General features: G+C 31.6%; 3 protein-coding genes across 4 annotated transcripts; 2 read left to right on the top strand and 1 right to left on the bottom strand.

Annotated features, from left to right (window-relative positions):
• Nucleotides 1-1,706: 1,706 nt before the first annotated feature.
• Nucleotides 1,707-19,564, top strand: LOC139094715 (paramyosin, long form-like). The gene is made up of 11 exons (XM_070645865.1): nt 1,707-2,024; nt 2,263-2,319; nt 5,571-5,657; nt 5,720-5,886; nt 7,383-8,254; nt 8,317-8,444; nt 8,519-8,631; nt 17,552-18,071; nt 18,130-18,225; nt 18,287-18,568; nt 18,627-19,564. Exons 1-11 carry the CDS (start codon nt 1,908-1,910, stop codon nt 18,831-18,833), a joined length of 2,646 nt encoding a protein of 881 aa, XP_070501966.1. The 5' UTR covers nt 1,707-1,907; the 3' UTR covers nt 18,834-19,564.
• LOC139094741 (paramyosin, short form-like) lies at nt 9,771-10,971 on the top strand. The gene is made up of 2 exons (XM_070645904.1): nt 9,771-10,393; nt 10,426-10,971. Exons 1-2 carry the CDS (start codon nt 10,016-10,018, stop codon nt 10,951-10,953), a joined length of 906 nt encoding a protein of 301 aa, XP_070502005.1. The 5' UTR covers nt 9,771-10,015; the 3' UTR covers nt 10,954-10,971.
• A 1,724-nt stretch (nt 19,565-21,288) lies between the features above and the next one.
• Nucleotides 21,289-26,004, bottom strand: LOC139094617 (very long chain fatty acid elongase 7-like). Of its 2 annotated transcripts, XM_070645740.1 has the most exons (10): nt 25,902-26,004; nt 22,910-23,053; nt 22,636-22,827; nt 22,441-22,569; nt 22,343-22,379; nt 21,978-22,114; nt 21,842-21,915; nt 21,722-21,782; nt 21,480-21,659; nt 21,289-21,419 (listed from the first exon to the last, which is right to left on the bottom strand). In XM_070645740.1, the coding sequence occupies exons 2-9, from the start codon at nt 23,048-23,050 to the stop codon at nt 21,516-21,518; spliced, it is 915 nt and encodes a 304-aa protein (XP_070501841.1). In that variant the 5' UTR covers nt 23,051-23,053; nt 25,902-26,004; the 3' UTR covers nt 21,289-21,419; nt 21,480-21,515. The 2 variants fall into 2 exon arrangements, with proteins under 2 accessions (XP_070501841.1, XP_070501840.1); XM_070645739.1 differs by having other exon boundaries at nt 21,289-21,659.
• Nucleotides 26,005-27,733: the final 1,729 nt, after the last annotated feature.

Genomic DNA, 27,733 nt, shown 5'->3' with positions numbered 1-27,733 from the left:
GTCTCTCGGGATATATAAACTCTCAATCTTTGCACCTTTTGGAACAGTAAAATGTAATATATTCCAAATTAAATCAATCATCTCGTCCTACCTACTCACTGTTACAGATTACCACATTATCTCCAAACAAAAACTCGTGCTTTCTTATTTATAATCATATGAAATGTCTTACATTAATTTATTTTGAACATATTAAGCTCATCTGATATATTGCAATATATTTTGATTTGAAATGTTTCGGGAAAGTCTTCTTCTTGACTCATTTCTCATGTGAATATAAAAATTATCATGTGGGATGGATTAAACAGTATTCATGAATTTTCAGTGAGTTTTTCTTTTTGTTAATTATTTTAAAGATAGGTGTGATAATGATAGGTCATAGTCATCAGTTTATAAGCGGTTTTGATTGTGGTGGTGTAGATAAGTTTTTTTTTCTGAGAGGAAATGAGGACGATTCAGGGGACTTGTTGAAATAGTGGATTTTTAAGAAGCTATATCGGCTTCTATTGTTGCTAATAAGGAGGGTGTAATGAACCTCTAAAACTCCGCGTTGAAATCTTCTTTATTTGAATTTTTAGGAATCAACATAAAAAAGAGAAATCTATAAAAAAATTCGAGTCCAAGTATGATGACCCCTTGATACAGCACTAACTTGGTGTATATATTTGCGAGACTATCAGATTAAATTGACATTTGATTCTCTAATTCAAGCAAATGAGATTCAAAAATTACAAATCTACAATTTAAATCTCCACTTCAATCCAAAATCTATCTATAATCTAGGGACCATTCAGCAATTTATTATACAAAATATATGAAAAGAATATACATTTTGCATCACTGGCACTGCAGGAATAAACGCTATGATTTACATATTAACTTGGATATATCAAAAAACACCGACATAAATCTGAGAAATTAATATCTTCCTCTACAAATCTCATTGAACATTATGACTTAATAATTTATTGGAAAAATAATTCAATTCATTTAATGCCTTCAAGTATCCTCATGTATACTTGTTGATATTTTTCATTTTCTTACTAAAGCCATTCATTTATGTAATAAAATTTTACATCATTCTCGCAAATTTTTTCATGATTATTCACAGATTTAATTTTCAGTGGAAAATGTGCATGTGCATACTGTAGATTGTTACTCATACGAATTAATAAAAGTAAAATTAATGAGGTGAGAAATTGTGAAATGATGGCGGTGATTAAGATATTTTTTTGAAAAATGTCAAAACATTTTACTTTGAGGAAGAGACAAAGGAAGACTTGCTGATAAGAATGAATAATAATCATCACTTATATCTTATGTCTAAGCGCCGAAATGTAATTGTGTAGTCAAGTGTGTGTTGCAGAATTTTCAAATTACACCTAATAATTATGATTCCAATCTATTTTAAGAATGCGGCTTATTATGACTGTATTAGTGACTGTAAAAAGTGTTTTAATTTTTTTCATATTTTTTTCTTGTTGAGGAATTTTTCTTTTGCTAAATTTAAATCCACCTGCGTGTAAGTTAGAATGTATTGAGTCTCATGACAAACACAGTCACAATAACACTCATTGGAAAATTGGCTTCTTTTCGCGATCATCATCGTCGTTTCCATGATCGTGTGAAAAATAGAAAAGATTCTTTTTTTTGTGTATTTTTTCACATATATTTTAATTGAGAAAATTTTTTCTAACTTTTTCACATTCACATTTCGGTTTTAGCATTCGAACGACTGAGGTCTGACGATTTAGTAGATCACCAGCCTTGGGCTCCCGACGTTATATCTTTTCTTGAGAAATAAAAAAATTAAGAGAGGAGTATAAAAAAAAATCTATCGGATTAACTCGGAAGACAAAAAAGGAATTAAATTTAGTGAATATTTTTTTGATAAAATTTTTGATAAAATGGCCTCTGCAGTAAAAACAACGAAAAAAACCTATACATACCGTTCAGGAGTTGGCGGTAATACCGATGTTAGCATTGAATACAGTGCCGACCTCAGTGCCCTTTCGCGTTTGGAGGTAAGAAATTTGAAAAATTGGATCATATTTCCAATAAGTGAAATTATAGTGAGATGAAATGAAGCTTAAAGAAATTATGAAATGAAAAAAAAAATTAGTGCAGTGAGCGAAAAATAGAAATAGAAAAATGAAAATAAAATGGAAGAAAAAAATTCTGAAAAGTGCGAAAAAATGTGAAAAAAAAATTAACCCAAAAATTGAAAAAATGTTCTAAAAAAATTCAAAAATATTTTTATAGGATAAAATCCGTATCCTCCAAGATGATTTGGAGGCTGAAAGAGAAATCCGCCAAAGAGTGAGTATCCACTTGTTTATTTATTATCACTTAAATATGATCGACACAACTCGTTAGTATTATTACATCACCTCTAGCCACTGGCTTATCTTCATGAAAAGAAAAATAATTTTTTTTTGCAATTTTTTTTATAAATCTATTGGTATAGTTAAGTACGAGAAAATAGCCATTTCTCTATAAATAAACTCTCCGCTTCCTTCGCACTCATGTACCGACATTTCTACCCATCATCCCAGATTTTTCATCTTTCTTCTCATATATTCATTTTCTTCTTCTAGAAATTTCTCGAAAATTTTTCTTTTTTCGTTTTTTACAAAGTGAGAAAAATAAAAATTTCGTAAAAATTCTTCTCGATAAAATTTTGCTTTGAAGGAATTGATCACGATGAGAATGTACAGAAAATTTCGCAAGTATTAAAAACATCATGATCATCTTAAAGGAATTTTAATTTTGAGTCATAATCGTAATGTATGAAAATTTTCATGAAATGTCTATTTTCCTGTCTGGACGAGATTATTGAGTTTCTTGACTTTTCCTGCTTATACTGACTTTTTGATGTGCATGAAATATTGCCAAATTGCATTTTTAAGAAGGATTCATAATTTTAAACATACTGGACAATAAAACGTCAGAGATAATCAGAGAGGAAAGTTAACCATAAATTAACTAGCTAGTTCTGAAGCTTAACATTTTTTTCAACTATACAAACTTAATATCTATATCTGAGCGTTCTATGAATTGTAAAGCTAATAACTCAAAGCAAAACTCGAAGTCGAGTCGATTTGACTCAAGTCAACTTCGAACTCTGACTCAAAGCAAGATTTGAATAATGTGCAATTTTAACAGTTTTATTGCTGACCAAAGTTCTCTAACCCTAACAGACAACGAGCACGTACTAAGCAATTTTAACTTGCATTGCATGTAAATTTATAACGACACGGTGCATCATTCCATAGCAAACATAAAAATCTTTTGTAATCAACTCGACTCAACTCTTCCTCAATATTACAATGATTCCAACCATCTTATTCAAATTCAAAGATGCCTTCAAGCTACAAAAGAATGTTCTCTCACTTATGATCATGCAATAATGACATCAAAATTGTTTCTAGACAGTTTAATGTTATTGATGATCCTCTAATGTATACATACCGTTCAAAAATATCAGCCAACTTATTTTATTTGCCTTACATTTTGTCATCATTTTCAAGTCTGAAAATAAGAAACTTTTCTGCTATTTTTAACATCTTCTATACTTAAAGGAATGCAAAGAATTTCAAGGTATAAACAGTTTCCTATTTTAGAATGTTTTCAAATTTATTTTTAATGCACTTATCAGTTGATGTAGAATTGTGTTTGTGAGGCACTGATACGTTAGCATTTTGAACTTTATTGTGAGTCATTTAAAGGAATTAGAACTGAAAACTCTAATATTGATTCAGAAAAAAATAGTCAGTCAACTTAAGTCAGAATGACTTGAAAATTTCTAACTGACTAAAAAAACTTTCAAGCACATAAAACAGTTATTTTTTACCTGCTTATTCATCAAATGACTCCTCACAAGCATGCATTCAATGATGATGATGATTTTCTTTAATAGCCGATCCTACTTATTTTCTCTTAATGTGGAATTTCAACGTGGGCGTTCAGAGTGTTTTCTTTTTCACAATTTTTCTTGCTTACTTCTTAAAATGATACTCGCAGCATTGATGGCTGATGAAAGCAATTTTCTCGCAATAGGAACTTTTCTGTCTTGTATTTTTGAATGTATTTTGATTTTAAGGAGCCGAATGAAATGAGAGAGATGGAGAGAGAAAGATGTGTGATGATGGAATGTAACGATACTTTTCCAAGTGCATTTTTTAAGTGTGAATATAAAAAATAAATTGTGTGAAGCACAAATATAACTAAGAAATTTTCCTCACACATACATTTACAGTTTTTGGATGTAGATGTACGAAAAAATAATCTTCGTTTACCTCAAGACACAATTTTCATTTAATTTTTTTCTTTCTTTCTTCACGCCATGAATTTAAGAATTTATTCATTAAATTTAAATATAGAAATGTGAGGTAACATTCATAATTTCTTATTCTCCTCCTCATTCGACGATGACTAATTCACTCAATTATTCCGAGTGGATTATATTGTCAACTGAAAATGGCATCACATCTGAGTCACATTATAATGCCCTTTTGAATTATTTTCTTTGAAATAAAAATAATGTTTCGGTTAAGAAAATATTTTCTTTTTGATGCAGGGCTATTCGAAAATTAAGTCCAAAAAAGATGGAATTTTGAACTTTCTCCCTCATTTTCATAAGTTCTTGGATGTCTACTAATCAAAAAAATTATGGAATATAATCAACCTAGCATTAAAAGAGCCTGAAATGATATTTCAGAAAGGCCACTACGGTTTCTAAAAGCGTTCGCTTTGCCTGTTCTCTAACATACTGATTGACCAGTTTTTCTTCTTTGAAGATTAAACCATCTTCTAGTTAAGTCACTGAAATTTATTTCACTCACCTTTAGCTTCTCAAAATTTATTCAGCTATAAATCTTTCCTCAAAAATCTTCATGTTATTACAACTTACTCATTTTCACTTTATAGATATTCTTGTATAAACAGATAAAATAGAAATGTTCCTGGAAATCAAATAAAATTTTAGCAAGATGTTATTTTTTGGAATGTGTAGACGTTCTTAATGTGTTTGTTTTGTGCAATAAAGGTTGTAATAAATTTATTTAATTTTGAAGTATTTTTGTTTGGAAGCCATTAGACATCGAGTCTGAGTTTATTTATTATTGATCATGGTTGTAAAGAATTTTGAAATTTTTTTAACGATTTAAAAGTAATAGCAGGATTCTGGTCAAATAAAAGCCTGGTTTAATATTTAAAGTGTAACAGAGCAAACATCAGCCTTTTGAATTGTTAGAGCTCATAGCCACTTAATACTTTACTTCAATCTACTGTACATCATAGCCTCTTCATTTAAATGAGCATTCTTTTATTGAAATCTTATCTTAATAGCAATGCATCAAGTAATTTACAATCATCTGTTGAATATTATTAATCAAACCAAATTATTACCTTAAAGTAATGACAGACATCAAATAATATTAACGAGTTGATCGATCCACTCAATTTTCACTATCTTTTCTCCTCAAGTAACGATAGTTTTCAATTAAAATGCCATAAATTTTTATATTTGAGCATCCACTTGAATGCACTTTCTTTACAATAATTTTCAGATCGAACGCGAGAAAGCAGACTTGAGTGTACAACTTATCTCCATTTCCGAACGATTGGAAGAAGCCGAAGGTGGTGCCGAAAGCCATGTAAATTACATTATTCCAATGAATTTGCAACAAAAATTCATAAAAATAAATAAATTTTTTAGTTGGAAGTCAGCCGCAAACGTGATGTTGAATTAGCCAAATTGCGCAAGCTCCTTGAAGATGTACATTTGGAATCAGAAGAGACAGCACACTTGTTGAAGAAGAAACATCAAGAAATTGTCGTCGATTTCAATGAACAAATTGAACTCCTCTCCAAAGCTAAGTCAAAGTAAATATAGCCTTTTTTTAAGATATTACAAAACATTTACATATACTGTATGGGACGGAATGTAACATGATTTTTCATTCTCCTGAGCATGTTGGATTTAGGTCAACATGTAATGTCATGAAAATGAAATTTTATACTTCTGAAGTGTGCACGATCATGTTCATGTAGTTTTTGACATAATGCAAAGTAAGAGACATTTAAAAAGTGTAATTTTGGATACCAATTTGAATTTTTATGTATATTGAATGAAAATTCAAATTTTCAATTGAACGATTTTCAACTAATGTTTGCAACCGAAATGAAATCAGAAGTTTAAAATTTATATCTACACAAATCATAAATTCAGATTCTTTGTTAGTCTTGAATTAAACAGCAACAACCTTCAATCCTGTGTGTTTATAAACTATATTGTTCACAGCCTATTACACCGGACTTTTTAAACAAAAGTAACCAATGTGAATTTTTTTTACTCAAAAAATCGACAGGTCTTCATAGTAAAAATTCTACAATACAAAGATTTTCTTTAAATAAGCATTTGAGTGAGGTTTGAAATTAAATCTGGAATTTACCTAGCTGTAGCTAAAAATTTTGCATTGGTCATATCAACTGACTTGTTTAATAAGAGTGAATAAACAGTAATTCTACGGTATTTCAGTCTAGGAATTGGATCCATCTTGCGAAAATATTTGAACTTTTATGAAATCATTAACGAAACATTTAGATATAATTTGAGATTAATTGACTTCTTAGTGCCAGTTGCATCTCTTTTGATGATTCACGTTCTTCCCTTGTTCCTATCTTTCCTGAAAATCTCTTTTCCATATTTCTTTTGATGGGCTTCTTACAAAGTGCATCAAAGTAAATAGAATCTCATTTTCAGTTCCTAATAGCCAATCATATTTAATTTATAATCCTCTGCAGTATGCATTAAACTGGCAAGCACTTAAAAAAGCTAATAAAAATTAATAATTCGCAAGAATAATCCAATAATTCACAACAATATTTTGTTTTGTACATACTTATGAGTCTTCCTAATTCTCATAAGATTTTCCTACTTACTTTCATAAGAAAACAAAACTGTACAGGAATGAAAAATGAAAAAAAAGTGAATTTTATTTTTAGAAAATTGTTTTTTGCTCTCGGCAGTTTTTACTCCGGGCCAAATATGAGCTGTGCTTATGTAAAAAGAAATATTTTCATGACGATACATTTTGACTCGTTCATGCCTGTTCGAATGAGAAAAAAACACACAGAGGTTTGATGATTCAGATCAAAAAAATATAGAAAAACTGGATGCTGATCATCATCATTTTTTCATCTACCGCACACTGTCAGTAAAATGATTTCAGTCATAAAATTAACAAGTTGTTGTAATTAAAATAAACTGCATTTTATGCTGCCGTCCTATCTCAACATATATATGTTCATACATCCACACACTGACCTACATTTGATGTAATTTTAACCACCCACATTTCTATTATTATTTATTTTAGAGCTGAAAAGGAAAAGGCAAAGTTCCAGGCTGAAATCTATGAATTGTTCTCTCAGATTGAATCCTCAAACAAGGAAAGAATCATCCACGTCAAACAAATCGAAAGACTTGAAGTCAACATTACTGAACTTAACGTTAAAATCGAAGAATTGAACCGCACAATCATTGATATCACCAACATTAAGCAACGCATTAGCCAAGAAAACATTGATTTAGTTAAGGAAGTCCAAGACCTCAAGATTAACATTGAAAACGTCACTTACTCAAGATCCCAAGTCCTTTCCCAATTGGAAGATTCAAGACGTCGCTTGGAAGAAGATGAACGCCGCCGCTCATCATTGGAAGCAACTTTACGTCAAGTTGAATCCGACTTGGAATCACTCCGTCTTCAATTGGAAGAAGAGTCTGAAGCTCGTCTCGACTTGGAACGTCAATTGAACCATGCCAATGGTGATGTTGCTTTGTACAAGAACAAATACGAAACTGAAGCTGCCTCCCGTGTTGAGGAAGTTGAAGAACTCCGCCGTAAATTCACAATCCGTATCAATGAACAAGAAGAACACATTGAATCATTGGTCATCAAGATCAACAACTTGGAGAAGACAAGAACCAAGTTGACCACTGAAATTGAAGTTCTCATCATTGATTTAGAGAAGGCCAACAGCGTTGCCCGTGATTACCAAAAGCGCGTTGAGATCCTCGAAAGAACCAACATTGACTTGAAGACACGTTTAGAAGAACACATTTCACTTTATGAAGTTGCTCAACGTGACCTCAGAAGCAAGCAAGTTGAAGTTTCACGCCTTACTGGTGAATTGGACAAGGTCCGTGACCAAAAGGATCAATTGGGACGTGAAAACAAGAAGTTGGGAGGTAAGTGACATGCTTCAATTTAGGATCATTGTCTACAATTTTGTATTTTTTTCCTTTTATAGATGACCTCCGTGAATCAAAGAACACAGTCAGCGAATTGACCCGTCGTCTTCATGAATATGAACTCGAAATCCGTCGTCTCGAGAATGAACGTGAAGAACTCACCGCCGCATACAAGGAAGCCGAAGCTGTAAGAATAATTCTTAGTTCTCTTAAAATTATTTTTATTGAAATTCTAATAAAAAATGGAAATTTCATTTTTAGGGACGCAAAGCTGAAGAGAAGCGCGCTCAGTCATTGGCATCTGAATACGGACAATTCCGTCACGACGCTGAACGTCGCATTCAAATCAAGGAAGAAGAAGTTGAAGCAATTCGGTAAGTTGATAAAAATAGTTTAAATTTATATTTGGCAATAATTGAGAATCTGTCAGCTATCAGCATCATTTAAATGGTCGCCATCGTCACAAAATTAATTAAAGTGACGAAAAACTTTCTGTATTTCAAGTGTGGCATTTGAAAAAATATTTTCTGCTGTGAAGTAGATACGAAAAATTAGGAAATTCACACAGCCTTCAAATATATGTGTGCTTTACTTTTCATTTGTTACTATTACTCTACATACTTTCCTTTGCGTAAAGACTATTTTTAGATGAAAAATAGACAAAATAAAGGTAAAAAATTGGTGATGACAAGAATGGGAAAAGCAATAAGCCACACGACTAGTAATTTTAAACTAAGATAAAGCTCCTTCAAGTATGATGAAAGATATTGATTTAACGGTTATCTAGGCTTGAATTGACATCAAATCGACTTTGAACTCAACCCTGCTAAACACAGTAAAAATGAATAATAGTGATTGTGAAATCTCAAAATCGATTTTCATGATCAATGAATAAGAACATTTTAAGCATGTTTATAAAACATATCAGATCATATGTTACTCCATATGTAAGTTTTACTCTCAAGTGCCTAAAATATCTTTGAAAACTAACAAGATGAAATCGTAAAATTTAATACGTTAGATGTTTGTTCAAGGTATTTTGAGTTATAGTGCTGATAGGTCAAGAGTCAAGAAAAATCCATAAAAAATATCGGGGAAGTAATTATTGACATTGAAGAATATTTATGTTAACCTAAAAATATTCACATTTTTGATTCCTATTTACTAGCTTGAAAATTCAATTGTTTCTTAGAAATAATTCAATCCTAGTTCAAATTTCATAACAAAACTATAAAGTTACACAAACGCAAAATTAACAGACAGATGTTAATGCCAATACGATGACACAAATTACGTCTCAATCCAATATAAATATTCATAATCAACAAATTAAAAATCTTAATATAAATAAAATTAAATAATTGACATGTCAGTCACGGTATATTAGAGGACATGAAAATTTCTCTTGATTGAATTCAAGGTTCTCAGCATCACACAATCAAACTTGTTAAAATTCGAAAATTCGAATTTCAATTCAATTTAAAACTCATTCACTTGATTAATTGCAAGCAAACTCATCAATTGACTATTTGCAATTTACAAGTCAAAATAGATTTTTTTAGAGACAATTAAATTGACTAGATTTTTGTTAACTGATTCACAATCTCGAAGGGAGTTTTCTGTACATACTACATCAGCATATACACGAAGCTATAAATATTTTAAGGGGAAAATTTATTTTGTGTAATTACAAAATAACAACAACATAAGCAACAACAGAACTAAGTTTTGAGAGAGTAAATAAAAAAAGGAAGAGAAATGGCGAATATATGGATTCATGTAACACCATCCGATTTGCATCGTGCGAAGATTGAATATAAGCCCGGCCATCCCCACTCCAAAATTTATGATTACACATATGGCTATTCAATGAACTACTACCAACCCATGATCGATTATTTGGATCAACGAGATTCATCAAATAATGAGAATCGTCAGTTACCTCACTTACCGTGGACTAATGAACGTTACATTAAGGAATACGATCCGAAAAATCCGTTAAAGTTGTATAGCGATCAAAAAGCTAAAAAAATTGCAATTAAATCGCAAGAAAGTGCTTTGAAAAATATCAATAATTTTGACGTGAAAAGTTCATACTTTAGTGCAATTCCAACAGCTGACGCAACAAAATTGTTAGAAAATTACCAAAAACGAGTGCATTAGACGCAGTTTATAAGAGAGACGTTGGAAAATTAATAAAAGATATTGAAAATTTAGAAATGGATGCCTATTATCGTTACAAAGAAGGCGAGCGTAAAATGCTCGAAGAAGATCGCGAAAATTTCACTTTAGAAATGAAAAGGGCAATCCGAGGCAAATCAGCTAATCAAATTCGTAATATTTTATTAGCAGATAGTTTGAAAAAAATTAAAGACTCGACAGATAGTGACGCGAAAATTTTTAGAGAATGTTATGCAACATCGCGAACAAGAAGAGCTGCTCGTTCACTTAGTGAACAGCGTCCAAATTACTACGAATGTGAATGCGGTGGTCAATGCTCATCATGCAGTGGAAATCCATGTCAAGCTGTTTCATATCAAATTCAAAATGTCAAGAAGGAATTGAACAGCTACACGCACAAAACTGAGGAATTTCTCAGCGATGCAAGGTACAGATTACATTCAATTCATAAAACTTTGAGAGAATCTCAAGATTTTCTTAATAACCGTCAGCTTGAAAGAAAAAAAGCAAAATAAAAATATTTTCTAGGGAATTGGAAAAATTTTAATTGGATTTATATCAATTAATACTTGCAAAAATAAAGGATTTACTTAACTATACACGACTTATTGCTTATTTACATTGTTTCATATTCATAAAAAATTCTTGCATTGTTCAAAATGAATGCTTTTGATTTACTTAATTGAGGAAATAATTTCTGTACTAGTCGAGACTTTACTTTTGAAATTTTGAAAAATGAGCTTAATTTAATGCCAAATTAGATTGTGATGAAAATTGTATTGAAATGTTTCACTTGTACTTTTTTATTCTTTTTACACTCCTTGTCGACACACTTTTGAATTTTGTCAAAATATCATTTGTAATATGGTGCCTTGTTAGCAATCTACTATGAGTCAAGTGGCACATGCCTTAAATATTTTCATTGTTTCTGATATATGTCCAATTTAAGGATACTGTCGACAAAATGAGCTGTGTGTATTAGGTCACGTACATCATAGGGCCCAATCCAATAGTTTAGACCAGGGTAGACATGCACGACATATGATAAGAAGTGCTAGTGCTTATCGATATGGTATATTTTTGGAAGAGCTTGTTGCCCTTTTCCATTGAATCATCGTTCAATGGTATTTCCTTGTTCGACACTTAGTTTTCCTTTTTTCATAAAATTACAACATAACCACAATTAGGACCTCAAATAACTTCTAAATATTGAATCACTCACAGCCTTATAAAAACCGCCTCGCAAGCCTAGATTAATTCACAAACTATTCATTACAAAAGATTCAATATAAAATGAACGTATATGTCAACTTTGTACTAAGATTTTGCTTTCTATAAGGAAGTGTGCATTTCCGATTAAGAACTTTATTAATAATCAAAACGATCACCTCTGTCTAAAATTATAATCTCGTTATTTGGTTATAAATATGATTAACGTGCCACTGCGGTTTTCAGTAAATAGTCAGATATTGAACGGAATAAATCAATTTTATTAGTTAAGGACAGAATAAGTTAGTAAAATGACACTAAGAGACGAGGTATGCAGATCATATAGTCGCGGAAAAGTCAAAAATGTAGTCTATAATGATCGATGTGGATATGCGATTGTCTTTTATGATCCGATTTTTGATTTGGACACAAAAATTGCACCATTAAGAATGGCTGATCTTCCATATACAATTCCATTGGATCGAAAACGTTTGGCAAGTCTAAAACCGGCAGGAAAGCCAGTAAATGAAGATGATATAAGAAGGCCAACAACATCAGGTGAATGTGAAGCAGCTAAAGATTTCATAAGAAGGAAAATAATGGAGAGAAAAATGGATGAAATTAGAGATTGCTGTTACAACATCAAAAAGTGCTATGAAAAAGCTGAAAAGTTTGATTTAAAAAGACGTGAAGTCATTTCGCCACGTTTAAGAAATAAGCTACGTGGAAAGAAATCAGATGAAATTTGTGATGTATTAATTGATGATGTCATGCAAAATGTGGATTATGTTTATGAACGAGATTTAGAGGAAAAAGGAAAGACACAGAAGAAACTTGCTCTAGCTGCTTTAAGAAGAGCCGCACGCGCACCAAAGCCAGTCGAAAAAATTCACCTAAAGGAACCAAATCTATGTGCAGTTAAAGAAGAAGAGACACAAACTGATGAGAACAAGATCACAACTCAAAAATTGGAAAGAGAACTGAAAAAATCAGAAGTAAAATTCGCTGATTTACCTGTCGAAAAATACCTCCATCCATCGCCACCACGTTGTGGCCTACAAAACTACAATTCTTATCGTCGTCATCATGAGGAAGTGATGAGTCAACGAGTCGCAGATGCCTTACTTTTCGAAACAATGTACGGAAGACAATTAAGACGATTGAAACGCGAAATTCGTAGATTGAGGGAAGAATACTCTTAAAATTACCTTTTGATGTTCGATTGAGGGGAGCTATAGTTTTGAAAATATATTTTTCTTTATAAGAATTTTTATAAAAATTTCAACGATTAGCAAAAATTTGTTACTCGATACCCCCTCTGATTAATCAATTAATTCGAGAATTCAAATTAAAATTTTAAATTTAAAAAAACGATACAAAAAAAAGAAGAAAAAAATGTAAAATGCGAAAACTTTAAATCGAGAAAAGCGAAGAGAAATAAAAAGAAGAGAAAATTCGAAGAAAAATCAATTTGTAACATTTTTCATGGTCGCCATTTGTAAGACTCATTCATTAATCGACTGGCTATTTTCAGCAGTCAACAATGCAAAGATGAATAAGTTTAATTATAATTCAATTTCCTAATACATTCAAGGATTGTTATTATTACACTTATTATTAGTAAGGACCGATTCATACATTCAAGGATATCATCACAAATTGTTAATATTTATAAAGTTGATAGATATTCAAATTTATTGTTAGTCAATAATTTTATTTCATCAACTAAAGTCATGTCACAGAAACTCTCAAAAGTCTGTTATTACGATCGATATGGATATGCGATCGCATACTATCCGCCATTACACATGCGGGATACACAACTTGAAATCATTGAACGTTCCAAAAAGATTAATTTACCAAGTATTCGTCCTCGTTGTAAGCCAGAACCGACGAGAGTATGGAAATTAAGAGAAACACCAAGTGACTTTTTAAAACGGAAAAATATGGAAAGGGAAATTGAAGTGCTACATGATACATGCGCAAAAGCAAAAGATTTATTCAGAAAAGCCAGAGATTTTGATCATAATCGCAGTGAGATGCTCTATCCGAGCTATAAAAATTCAATTCATAGCCGTAATGTAAATGATGTGATTCATGATGTAAACGAGATTTATGAGAAATATTTAAACAAGTCCAAACTTGATAAATCAGAAACTGATGATGAACATCCAGAAAATAGCGAGGAGCAACCTAAGAAATCAGTAATTTTAGACATTCATGATAGTTGTGAGCACAAAATCTCAAAACGTCGCAAAGATGCTATGCATGAGATACAGGTCTATTGTGATTCAATTGATAAACTTTATGAACGCATCGATCAGCTCTCAAATGCCTTTAAAGAAGAAAAGGAAGAAAAGTGAATTGTCAATGACAAAATTTTTTCAATAAAATCAATTATTTACAATTTCCTGCTTTTCTTTTCAATCAATCACACATTCACATTGTGCAAAATATTTTTCGATATTAATCAAGGTCAATTTCCATCCGTCATCAATCGTTACTTGCTATAATTAGACATTATTTCTTATTTATAAGACATTTGCAAGTCAATTTTTATAGTTATTCATTAAAATGGTAGCAACAGCAGCAGAAATAGATATTCCTGAAACATGGGATACAATAAAACACAGTAAACCAATTTATCCAACATACAGTCGCGGCAAAGTTGGAAATTCATTGTATTGTAATAATAAATTTCATTGTTATGGTGTCGTTCATTCAAAACCCACATACGATTTAATGCCATATCGACCCACGGGATTTGGATTTGCTGAAAGAAGTTTAAAATACATTCCACTAACTCATGTGCAAGACAGAAGTCCATTAGGCCGTGAAAACATATTGTCGAGAAAATCAAAGCAGATGAAGATTTATGAAAGTGCAATTGATGAAATTAAGGAAAGGCAGCAGCAGCGAGGTGAATATAGAATAAAAATCGAACGAACTGATGATAAAGTGAGGAGAGTTGAAGGCAATTGTAGGAGACTTTTCGCAAAACTGAAATATGAGGCTGAAAACATGACAAATGACACTAATGAGTTGATCGGGGATGCAAAATATAGAATTCATCAAGTAAATAAAAGGCTTCGTAATTATAATGAATATATGATGAGAAAATGAGTAATGGATATGTCAAGAATCCTATTAAGGTCATTCTAGTCAAAGAAGAATTTGCTCAATAATTTTCGAAAATTCAAAAATATTTTAACGGTTAATTAAATTTCAAAAATCTTTTGAAAATTAGCACAGAACACTCTATTAATATATGACACATGTCGTTGAACATTTTATTTTAAGCTATCAATGATAATAAAAAATATCACGTGCCTTAATAAATACCTGTTGTATGCCTTTGATTCCTCTCAGTAAGATTTCAATCCTTAATCAATCAACAATGAATTCACATCGAGTTGAACGTGTCGTGTTCAACGATCGACTTGGCTATGCCGTTGTATACTACAGTCCAATCACTTCCGGTGGCGTAAAAGTCCCTCGATCAGAGGACATTTGTGAAAGTCGACGACGTCAAGCTTTGCAACTATTTGAAGATCCAGTTGATGAGAAATTTATAGATGAGATCCAAGCGATGGTCAGGAAGAAGGAAAGAGAAGCAGCATCAAAAGAAATTGAACATATTTGTGATGAGATTAATGATATGTTTCGTGAAGTTGAGCAACTAGATCTGAGACACCGTGACATTTTAAATTCACGAGTTAGAGAACAAATTAAAGGAAAATCAGCAAATGATATTTGTGATATTTTAGTTAAAGACGTGCTAAAGCATACTCATCCAATTTATAATCGTGTCAAACAAGACACATTTCCACATAAAATGAAATATAAAATTTTAGCCGCGGGTGTAAAACGAGCTCCGTCACCTCCACCAGAGAGACTATCTAGAAAAATATTAGAGGAAGATCTTAGAGAAAGAAACGAGGAGAAGAAGAAGAATGAAAGTGCTATTAAAAGAATTGAAAAGTATATGGACGAGAATGTGATGACGAATATTTATGGAAGGAAATATAAGCGAGAAATCGATAGAATCCAAAATGACATCAAAATTCTCAAGTATCGCTGTACAGAGAAGATTAATTTTAGATAAAAGGAAATAATTTTGGAGCACAGCACACGACAACTCGTGTGTTATTTATCCACAATTAATTTTATGTTCCTCGTACCTAATTGCGCTTAATTACCGAAAAATATAATCTTAATGATTTATTAGTTCATCTTTTGGCACACTACATCGCATCTATAAATATCCACAAATGTTTTATTACTCAACCAACTGCAAATAAATTTCCTGACATGCACGAGATCAGAAACTATCAACTTTTATAAAATCTTTATTCTTCTAAAATGTTGTTTATACCGGACCTTGAGTAAACTCTCTGTGTTGTGCATGTCTTACGTCTTCTAAATGAGATAAAAATTGAGACGATTTTCTTTTTTGACGGCCTATAGTCATCGCGAAGAAGATGATCATAAAAATATCGTCTTTCATTCGTTTGTTTAATTATGAGAATAAGAAAAAAAGTCGTGAGGTGGAAAAACTTTTTAGTATTATAGCAAGCGTTGAGCAAGTTAGAAGCTAATCTCAAAAAAGTATAAGTCGTTTAAAATTTAAAAATTAACTAAGAGAACTTTCTGGAACTAAAAGTATAAAATGGAAGAATTCAGTGTATTAAGAACGCCAGCATATCCAAAGTATCACGGCACATTATCTAGACCTCATTATAGTGATCGATATGGCTATACTCTCACTTACTATGAACCAATGTATGATGTCGATTTGAAAATTCCTGGACTTGGAATTGCAGAAGTTCCATTTATACCAATTCAGCATGTTCGACAGAGTCGTGGACATCGTCCATTTGTTCCACGTCATCTTACTCAAGAGGATATGATTCAAATTAATCTTCGAGCTGAAAGAAAGGCAAAGGATATATTGAAGGATTTTCATCCATCACAGAAATTAAATTGTGAAAGTGCCAGAGAATTCCAGATGAGGAAAGATATTGAAAATAAAGTAGATGAAATCCGTGAATCTTGTGCCAATGCAAACAACTATTTCAGAAAGGCTGGAAAGTATGATTTTACAAGGAAGAATTTGTATAATCCAAGATTGAGAAATCGCTTTGAAGATAAGGATAAAGTTAAGGATATTGTTCTCGATTCTCACAATGAACATTTAAAGGAAATGAAAAAAGGAGTTGGTGAAGATTCTTATAATCATCGTGCAAAGTTTCGCATGCTTTCAGCTGGCTGCAAGCTTGACAAGCAAGATAAAATCGAGCAAGCTATGAAGGAAGAAGAAGAAAATCAAAAGGAGCAATCAGTTTTATCCGACCTTGAAGGATCATTAGCATCTGAACAGCCACGAAAAAATTCACGTGATATTCGTGCTGATCAATTGAGAATCCTTCAAGATCGATTAGAAAAACAAGAATCAGAATCAGATTGTTTCGAACGTACTTATGGCCGTCACTTGTCAAAATTACGCGGTGAAGTTAGCACACTTTCACGGCACACTGATGATTACCTTGCTGACACAAGATATAAGACCTTCAAAATTACAGAAGCTTTTAAGCGATTGTAACTTGAATATTGTGTGTGTGTGTGTGTATCTTCTTAGTCCCTCGATTTTTACTAAATAATATTTTTATTCTGTGTAAATCTTTATTGCCAAAATGATCTAAAAATAAAACTTATAACTATAAAGTATGAACAATTTCTTGACACTATAACTCAATTATCTCTAGTGGGTTTTAACGATGTGATACAGAAAATTTATTTTACACGACTAGCTGATAATGATGCTGAAAATGGCTGATTGAAATGTCAATTTCCCATGTCCTTCTGTCTTACAACATGTCTTATAAATTTTATTAATCCTTCTAGCAAGCAAACAAGCATTGAAATTGAACAACTTAATGCACGTGTCATTGAAGCTGAAACTAAGTTGAAGAGTGAAGTCCAACGCATCAAGAAGAAGATGCAAATCACCATCACTGAATTGGAAATGTCATTGGATGTTGCTAACAAGACCAACATTGATTTGCAAAAGACAATCAAGAGACAATCATTGCAATTGGTTGAACTTACTGCTCAGTATGAAGAACTCCAACGTCACTTGCAAACAACAATTGATCAATACAGCATTGCTCAACGTCGTATCCAATCATTGTCTGGTGAATTGGAAGAAATGCGTGCCAACTACGATCAAGCACTCCGCTCCAAACGTCAAGTTGAAATCTCATTGGAAGAATCTTCAACTCGTAACGCAGAATTGACAAACATCAACATCAGCTTGCAAAACACACGTGCCAAGATTGAAGCTGAACTCGCCACATTGGCTTCAGACTATGAAGAAGTTACACGTGAATTGCGTATGAGCGACGAGCGCTACCAGAAAGTCCAGGTAAGATTGATGCATTTTTGGATGAATTTCAGTGTCATTAATTAATTCCTTTATCTAGGTGGAGCTTAAGAGCACAATCCAAATCCTTCATGAAGAACAAGAACGCATCGTTAAGATTGAAACAATCAAGAAGTCATTGGAAGTTGAAGTCAAGGTAAAGTCCTTCACTATCCATTCAACTGTACTTAGAGCTAATATTTTCTTTTTAATTCCAGAATCTTTCAGTCCGTCTTGAAGAAGTTGAAGCTAACGCCGTTGTTGGAGCCAGACGTGCCATTTCCAAATTGGAATCACGCGTCCGTGACATGGAAATTGAATTGGAATCCGAAAAGAAGAACCACGCTGAAACCATCAAGATCTTGAGAAAGAAGGAACGTCAAGTCAAGGAAATCGTCATTCAATGCGAGGAGGATCAAAAGAATGTTTTGTTGTTGCAAGAATCATTGGACAAGGCTAACAGCAGACTCGCTCAATACAAACGTCAATTATCTGAACAAGTAAGAATCACTTAGGTACACTTACAGAAGTACTAAATCATGTTCTTAATAATTTTAGGAGTCACTCTCAGCTCAATCAATCACCCGTGTCCGCCGCGTACAACGTGAATTGGAAACCGCAGAAGAACGTGCTGATGTTGCTGAAAGTAATTTGAATATGGTCCGCACCAAGCACCGTACATTTGTCACAACATCAACAGTTCCTGGCAGCCAACTCTACTTAGTCTCAGAAACCGTTCGTCAATCATCAATTGAACGTTCTTAAATGCCTTTTAATTGCAAATCAATGATAAACAAAAAATAATATTTACACCTATAAACACACACATATTATAGACATCCAACAAAAAAAAGCTATATAGAACACAGCGCGAAAGAGAGAGATTGATGAATTTATTTTTGATCAATGATGAAACTTAACTTATTTTTTATTTAATAAAATAAAATAAAAATGAAATGCAAATTTTGATGAGAATTTTTAGCCAACACCTAACACAACATCACTTGGTGGACACTTAAGAAGAACCCAAAAACCATTTACACATACACACATACACATACAAAAACAATTTTTATGTAATATTAAATTAAAAAACTTTTTTATTAATTATTGTATTTTTAAATGAGTAATGAGGGCTGTAAAAGTTAAATTTATGGTCCAAGAATTTTTTTGCCGTTAAAATAAAAGTAAGAGCCATATATGGAGGAATTGTAAGCAACTCTAGAGATTTTTCAAGCTAACATACAACAACAACGCAACAACCCGGGCTTTCATATAAAAACGTCGTTTTTTCATTGTCTGTTACTTGTTTAGTTCCTGAGTTTTCAAGTTTGTTCATTTATATTTTAATTCTTTTTTATGTTCAATCCCCTTTGGAGATATGCATATTTTCTTGTAATTATATTAACATCTTGCAAAACAAATCTATTGAATTCGATCGATGTAACAAAACAACACAAAAGTTTATTAATAAAACTTTCATTAAAAATCCAAAATGTCCTTGTTACAGCTCTAAATTGATTTATTTTTTACAGCAAAACTTCGTTGTCAGGTGTTATTGATGTAAGATGACTGGCACGGATAGCCAGAAATTTGATACCCAAACTACCTCCTCCACCCGGTCCGTGATAACACTCCAAAACATATCGTTCAAAAATGCAGTTTGCGAAGCTTCCACCCAAGTATTGAATCCATAATGTATGGCATTCATTTTGTATCAGATTACGTTATCACAACACCATCAAGCCACTGGAGTTCAGATAATGTCTAATTGAGTCAGATGTCTGTTGATAATGTCAATGAGGCAGCCATATCAGAATTAAATCTAATTAGGGCTTCTAAATTATTCAAAAAACTAAAATTTGCTCTAATTGAAAACTAATTTACAACTACAAATTTAATCAAATCGGAATAATTCGTTACACAATTTCACTCATCACCTCCTAATAGTCATCGAAATAATTCGCAATTAAATTGATCATCAATGAATTGGAAAGTGAAAATAAAATAATTAATCTATTTATATCCATAAGAAATTTTTAATTAAATAATAAATATCTAGAAGGTGAAATTTTCCTGTTTAGTTTATATCAAAAAGTCGAGTAATAAAGAAGCTAAAAGCTTTAAGCAATAAAAATAAATTAAAAATGGATAAAATTCCTCTCCAAACTCTTCAAATTTACAAGCCAAAAGTTGAAAAACCTAAACCAGAAATCGTTATTGAAGGTCTGGCTATTGAACTGGAAAAAGTACGCAAAAATTATGGAACATCTGTTCAATCAAAGCGTATGGCAAGATTTTATGATGATGATGCAGAAGAAGAAATGACAATAAAAGAAAAGGAACAGGAAGATGAGCATATGAAGACATTTTGCATTGAAACTAGAACATTATTGGATCTAGAAATTAAACACTACAGAAAAGCATATGAGGAAGTACTTAAAGAATATGAAATGAAAGATGAATGTGACAAGAAAGATCAAGAAGCACTAAAAAAATCTGACGAGAGAATCGAAAAGAAAATTTCGAGAATGAACAGGTTGGAGAACATCAAAGGCACATTGGATAATGAAATTAAGGTAAGAGATATTCATACTCAAGTGATTCATGTCATTCAAATATTATCTCACTCAACCAGACACTCATTAAGCGACATGAAAAGTCTGAGAAAATGTTCGACGTCAAATTAAAGACAGCAATTCAAAAGTATCGTGAGGTTGTGAGCTATCTAGAACGTGAACTAGATTTTCAGCGTAGATCACATGAGGAAACAATTGAGCTATTTAGAAATTTGGAAAAATCTCTCCGAGAGAATGTCTATCGTTGTGAAAATTCGGAAGCAAGAGCTACTGTCCTACAAGAAGAGTTAAACAAAGCGAAAGCGGAACTACATGAATACAAAAATAATCATTTTGAAGAAGTAAGCACGTGACATTCAAAAACTAAGACTTTGTAATTAATTGATTGATTAATTAATTTAATTATTTTAGTCGAGAAGTATTGCCAGATCAACATCGCGTATAAAGTGCATTGAAAAGGATTTGTTGAAAGCTGAAGAAAGAGCAGAGAGTGCTGAGAGAAGTTTGTGTCGCATGTCAATCAGACAAAGGACTCCGATGCATCATTGAATTAATCGATGACTTCGCTTACTGCGTACTATCCATTACAGTACTATCAATAATATGCTGTAGAAATTTCAAAAAGCATTAAAGACAATCAATTTATAAATATATGCTGAATGTATAAACCTGTTTTATTGAACTTGACATCCAATATCCATGAAACTAAATACCAATGTTTAATGTTTTGACATTACCTTTATGATCTTCTTTAAATGTTGTATCTTAATACCTAAACTTAAATTTCTATTAATTTAATCAAATATTTATAAAGCGTTTAAAGACAGTTAACCTTAGAGGAATAGTCTAATCATGATTTGTTACATCTTCATCGTGATGGTTCGACGAGTACTCTTTGCCTCGTTGTCTCGTAGGTGGACTCAATTACTTTTTCAATAACATTTGAATTCTCGTCTGTTTCATGCTTTTTGCTTTCCTGTGCAACATTTTGGAGCTTTAATTTGTCAGAATGCTGAAAAAATTATTGAAAAGATTAGGAAAACAAGTATTGTGCTGTTATTTAGCCATGCTTACCATTTTGCTTCGTACTAGTATGAAGAATAGTACTGCATGACCGCCAATGAAGTAGACAAAACTGAAAATATAGAGAAATATTATTAAATTGAATTTAAATAAATCAACTGCAAAACGAACCTCATTGGATAGTTGCATTCATTGCTTACTAATAATTGGAATGCGTGTAGGAATATCAGACCAAATTGTGCAATCTAAAAAGTTAATAAATAGAGTAATATTGATCAATTTTCCAAAGGAATGTCACTCAATTTACCTGGAAAAATGGATAGAATGGCTTCCACCAGAAGAAAATCGTATTTTTTGTCGATGGGAATTGCTGAATGGTGAGCAGATAAGTGTAAATAACAATATGAACGAACGTATTGATCAAGCCGAAAAATGTTGAATGACCTACGAAAATAAAAGTAAGAAATTATTTACAGTTGATGTAAACAATATTTGCTGAGTCATGACACCATTGAACTTAAATAAATTTAACATAATTTTTATGGTAAATGACCAAGAACTTCATGGTAGTAGGCGGTAATTGAAATTGTAAATAATGCATAAATTTGTCATTGTTTATCAATAATTATCGCGCTACTGGAAATTGAAAAAATAAATTTATTTATTAATTACCTCCAGCTAAGAATTTTACACCCCACCAGACTGAGACCTAATTGAAGGTAAGATAATCATAATAATTTTTTTAGGTGCGGATGTAATTAAAAACTTACAGGCATAATGCTATGATGTGCGACATGATAAAGGTTAATCATATCAAATCGTTTAAGCATCACAAATATGCACGTCTCAAAGAAATCCGTAAATTTGCTTAAATAATAGAGCCAACAATCCACGGCGATCTGCAATAAAGAAAATATTTGAATATTTAAACATCAGCAAGTGTCAATAATGAATATATTCATTACACGATATGGTACTCCTTCCATACTAAAATCAACCGGTTGGCATCGGAAGGAATAATATGTCAGCCAACCTGTCGCGCATGCCTCATAGAAAAGGAAAACATTGATGAGTAAATGAAATAAGTTATAATAGAATTGAAGTTTTTTTGCATTTTTGAGTGGCTCTCGATTCTCCATTAATTTTGGACCAATAACCTGTTGAAGATCACAATAGATTATTGTAAGCAAATATGGATATAAGGTATGTACATCTAAATGTTAAAATATAAATACTAACCTTCACTGTGATAATGTAAGCTACACTCAAGGCAATAGTCGGCAATGGTCCACTCATCATAAACCAATTTCTAGTACGGGGATCTGATTTCTGTTCCATTATGTAACGCCAACCTCCATATATCCTATTTAGCATGTCCATATTCTAAAAAAATTAGCAAAATATTTGGATACATCATCAATGTTACTTCTGTGTGATTTGTCTATGACTGTGTACTTTGACGATAATATCATCGTCAAATAAAAATATTATGGTATATTAACTATTTTATTTAAACTTAAGATATAAGTCAAACGTGAATATCCAAATAAACATTGAAAGTGTAAGACGATAAAATCTGAAAAATTAAATGCAAATTTTGCGCAGTCGTGCTGATCTCATTTGATTAATTACAGAATATTAACCGAAAATTTATTTTTTAAAAAAATATTTAAATGGAATTTCTGAGGACAGTCAAATACTCAAAAAACTAACTATCCGTGCTGAATTATGTCTAAAATTATAAATTATTCCGGTTATCACGTAGTCAGCTTTTTAGAAGTAAAAATTGAGTGTAGTCAAAATGTAAACGTTTTATTGAACATTCTAGATAGCACTATGGGAATCATATGCGTACGGTTGCTTTATTTAGGATCAATGATGTAACTGTTATTAATGTAAAATAGACTGACGCAAACAGACACTTGAAAATTTCCAACATTTTGTTCTTAATTGCCTCTTTATTTAATCCTGTCTCATTCTTTCTATTCATTCCCATAGTACTTACATGAGTTATTAATAGCAAATTCTGGAAAAATTATTAAGAAGTTGTCTCCTATTGAATTAATAATAATGAACATAAAGCTTTTGTTTTGTACCGTATTCTGATGTCAAGAAACTTGTACAATGAAAAAATCGGAAATTTTCCCAAAATTCCCTTAATTAAATTTTTTGCAATGTCATGTGTTAAATCTCATGACTGTAAATAACGCGTAAGTCTCGAGGGACTTACCATGAAGGATTCTAAATCTATTTTTGACCTTGACCCTTTGGAAAAATCCACAAAATTAAGGTAAATCACCGTAAATACAATAGACATAAATGAGAAATGCTTTCGTCATTTTCAGGCACATGTTAAGGTTTTTCTGTGTAATTGACATGCCAAAATTGATAGCCAATATTTCAATCACATCAAAGCACCACTAAACTTTTGCCTTATTAGAGAATGTATGAGTCTCAAGTATTAAATGGTTTTCACGCGAACATCAAATTTTAAAAATCAATGTCCATGCGCAATTACTGCTTAAAAATAAATGCCGCAAAATTTCGCACATTTCGGGAATTAAAATTGTTGCTTGTAAAATTGTGTGGACTTTTACCAAAACAGTTATTCTTGGAACTAGCAAACATAAACGTGACTAAGATGCATTATGCGTATATATTCTTTAAAACCAATAAATACCTTTCTGAAGGATAAGCATACGCATAGGCAAGTCTATTTATTTTCAATAAAATGTGAGAAATTTGCTAAATATACTGCTAATAGCAATAATATTGAAACTTATGCGAAAAATAGCTTGTCAAAATATTTAATCTGCTGGAAAATCAAATTATCAAGACGTGAATTGACATTTAATGAATAAAATTTGAACACTCAATAAAAATGAGTGCTAATCAGGCTCTTTTAAGCACTGAAGTACATAATGTGTAGTTTTATGGTTTTGATAGTGAACTTGAGCGATGGCATTCATTGGTTCAATGATGTATGATTGACTTTACTAGTAAGTATCACAAGATGAAAAAAATTTAAATTATTATCTTAAAACATTTAAAGTTTAACAGTCAGGCATGTTGACTTTTGACACTAGGAAGAATTTGCCACATACAATAATTTTACTGAGAAAAATCCTCGCATTTTAAAAATGGCAATCAAATATTTGACAACCGAAACACATCGATAGTATAAAGGAAGTACTTGAATTAATTTTCATACTTCACCTTTAGCATTTCAATGCAAATTTTATGAAAATAATCCTAAGAACTCTTGGAAGAAAACTGTCAATAGAGACAGTATTGCACTTAGCATTGGGAATTGGAATACTCTACAATTTTGATTATGCTAAGATAATTTTGAACAATCTGTGTGTCGCGGCACACTTGAAATTTTTTTGAAAATGTCATAGGCGGTTTTGGTCGAGGTTGTCCATCAAGGTGTGTCGCCAAGAATAAAAGATTGCTCACTACTGCGCTCAGACTTGTAGATAGTGTCAGATAACGGATCATCTGCCACTTTTCAAAATCGAAATAGCTTCCAAAAAAATTAAATCTTAAATATCAATTTATTCTTCCTAAAAAATACTCATTCATATTTCAATAAAATCCTTATAATTCTATCAAATCTGCTTGTTAATCGTATAACTGACCTATCTTAACTCAGAAATTCAAAATTTCTTGAATGAATTTTTTGTGCTGCTCTTACTACATAGTATCTATATTAAAGAATAAGATTTCAATTCCGATAATTAAATGATCAATAATTTACAATATAATCTTGAACTTGAACTTGCCATGTGCTTTTTAAAGACTCACAAGAACTGCTATGGTCAGATGGGTATTTAAATATGAATTTAAACATGGTCAAAGTCATAGAAAAAGTTTACGCAACACCAACGGTGTTTATAATAATCCAACATTTTTAATCACACTCAAAAATAATTAAATCTATTACTATATGCACTTCTACACTTCGCTTGATGTCCATATTTATTTTGTTCCTCAAATAATTTGCTTAAATATTTTTCAAACGCCAAACGTCAATAATTGCTGTAGATTGGTCGTGAATTTCGCGATAGTTAAACTCAAATTTGCTGCCAATAAATCGCAATGTCAATTTTTTGAATAGCACTTTTGGAGATCATTAAGATATCATGATGAAACATGTGTGAATTTTAACAGTAAATCACTTTCATTGTTCACTAAAATTTATAGAATTTTCTATTCCAAATTTCCTTACTTTTGTGTAACTTTGTCACTTTTTTGTATAAGATCCTTCTTAATTATTTTTTTAATAATTTTCACAAACTTCCTCTCACCAAGATTATAGATGAAAATGTTAAAATGAAATAAACGAGTGTACTGACTGATCAATGAATTTATATGGACAATGAGTTGTCAACATTAGCGCCATCTATCGTTCCATACGTTCATAGTTTGATAGAGAAGAAATTTCCATTAATCTTCGCACATTCTCAATGCAAAAATTTATTTTTTAAGTGCTAATTTATAATTTTTAAATGATAATCCACATTATAAATACAAGATTAAATAATGAGATTCAACGACATTGTAAATCATGCATTCATCTCTTACATAAATTAAAATTTGTTGCATTACCAAAAATTAATTTGTGAGACAAAATCTTAAAATAAAGAGAAAGGTTTATAGACTTTGCAATTTGTTAAAACAAATATACTTAGTCGGCTCCTGAAAGTCAGTCCAGTTTTATTTATGAAAATCTCCTGAAAATTCTCAACATTTGATTGGCTGACTATTTGTTTGATCAAGAAATGACTCAATAATACTTCACCCGATTACAATCTTTTCGTGCTATATCTAACGTCTTTCTGTAAAAGAAGATATCCGCTGATGATTTCGTAAGGATAAACAACTTAAAATATCATTTGAGCATAGTTTTGCGTGACTTAGTGATGACGCATTCATGTATTTGAAGCTTCTAACAAATGTCTAATTATAATATAGACATTAGCTTTAAATTATTAGTTATGGAATATAGACATTATTAGGGATGATATACTGAATAACTAGAATCACTAAGAAAGCTTGTCAATGCAATGATTAGAAGGGATTCTTCACTTACTTCGTATGCTCTTAAGCAGTCTGAGCGAATTTTATATAGAATCGAGTTGGCTCGAGTCGACTTTTACTTACAAAATCTGTGTTACCTTCGAGCTCTGGCTTTACCATTATATTCATAATGACAAAAATCTTTCGAAAATTAATAAAGATAAAATACAAAATTTGAGTAAGAAACTTCAAAAGCTCTTAAAGCTACCTCGTAAGTTTCCCAGTCTAAATGCAAAGTGTCATCTAATCAAGCATTCTTGTAAATACTGTGTGAAAAACGTCAGCAGAAGTTTAGTCTTTCATTTTCTTTAAGGTGACTTCTGGCGTGCTAAATGATTATAAAAATATCAATAACGACATCATGTACATTTATAGAAGAATTACATAGAACATTTCAATGTCTATCTTTATACAATTTTCGGCATATCATTTCAATGGATATGCTTATAAATAGGTAGTATCATAAAAGAAATCTTCAAAGCCAATTATCGGAATCGTTATCCAAATAAAAGTTTGCAAGAAATAATTTCAATCACATGTGATTTATGCTGAAGCTAGAAATAGGAAGTATGGCTGATGATTATTGAAAAGTTTAACAATGAAGTGAAAATTGAAAAGGTCATGCAAAAATCAACAGATTCCAAAAAAAAATGCTCAATATTGAGAAAAGGAACAGCTGTTGATTAAATATTTACAGCATCTAATTAACACTTTAGTTAAAAAATTATGTAAATGGGCCTAGTTGACAGAAAATTTGGTTGTAATGATCAGTAATTGATTTGCATGTTAAACACAGTCTGAATAATTGAATAAATCAGTAGATGATTAGCGCCTTACTAATTGTTTGAGAATTTGCTATTTTTACAATAGCAGTGATGCACCGGAACCGGCTGTAAAATTAAAATAATTTGAGTTACCAACTGATGGTTTTGTTTGCATTCAATCCACTGACAGTGCCATTAATTACTCAATTTAATGGAG

This window comes from Chironomus tepperi, unplaced genomic scaffold, assembly GCF_022539635.2.
Source record: "Chironomus tepperi strain 1889 unplaced genomic scaffold, CSIRO-AGI_Ctep_v1 contig_354, whole genome shotgun sequence".
NCBI lineage: Eukaryota > Metazoa > Arthropoda > Insecta > Diptera > Chironomidae > Chironomus > Chironomus tepperi.
This window is presented reverse-complemented; position numbering and strand designations above follow the sequence as displayed.

Excerpts from the sequence above, each read along its gene's own strand:
- LOC139094617 (XM_070645739.1), bottom strand. The coding sequence starts at position 23,050 with ATGGACATGCTAAATAGGATATATGGAGGTTGGCGTTACATAATGGAA. Across the intron at positions 22,828-22,909 it reads CTTACATTATCACAGTGAAG|GTTATTGGTCCAAAATTAAT; the intron begins GTTAGTATTTAT and ends GATCTTCAACAG. Across the intron at positions 22,380-22,440 it reads CACATCATAGCATTATGCCT|GTCTCAGTCTGGTGGGGTGT; the intron begins GTAAGTTTTTAA and ends ACCTTCAATTAG.
- LOC139094741 (XM_070645904.1), top strand. The coding sequence starts at position 10,016 with ATGGCGAATATATGGATTCATGTAACACCATCCGATTTGCATCGTGCG. Across the intron at positions 10,394-10,425 it reads CTGACGCAACAAAATTGTTA|GTTTATAAGAGAGACGTTGG; the intron begins GAAAATTACCAA and ends GCATTAGACGCA.
- LOC139094715 (XM_070645865.1), top strand. The coding sequence starts at position 1,908 with ATGGCCTCTGCAGTAAAAACAACGAAAAAAACCTATACATACCGTTCA. Across the intron at positions 5,887-7,382 it reads CTCTCCAAAGCTAAGTCAAA|AGCTGAAAAGGAAAAGGCAA; the intron begins GTAAATATAGCC and ends TATTTATTTTAG. Across the intron at positions 18,569-18,626 it reads AACGTCAATTATCTGAACAA|GAGTCACTCTCAGCTCAATC; the intron begins GTAAGAATCACT and ends TAATAATTTTAG.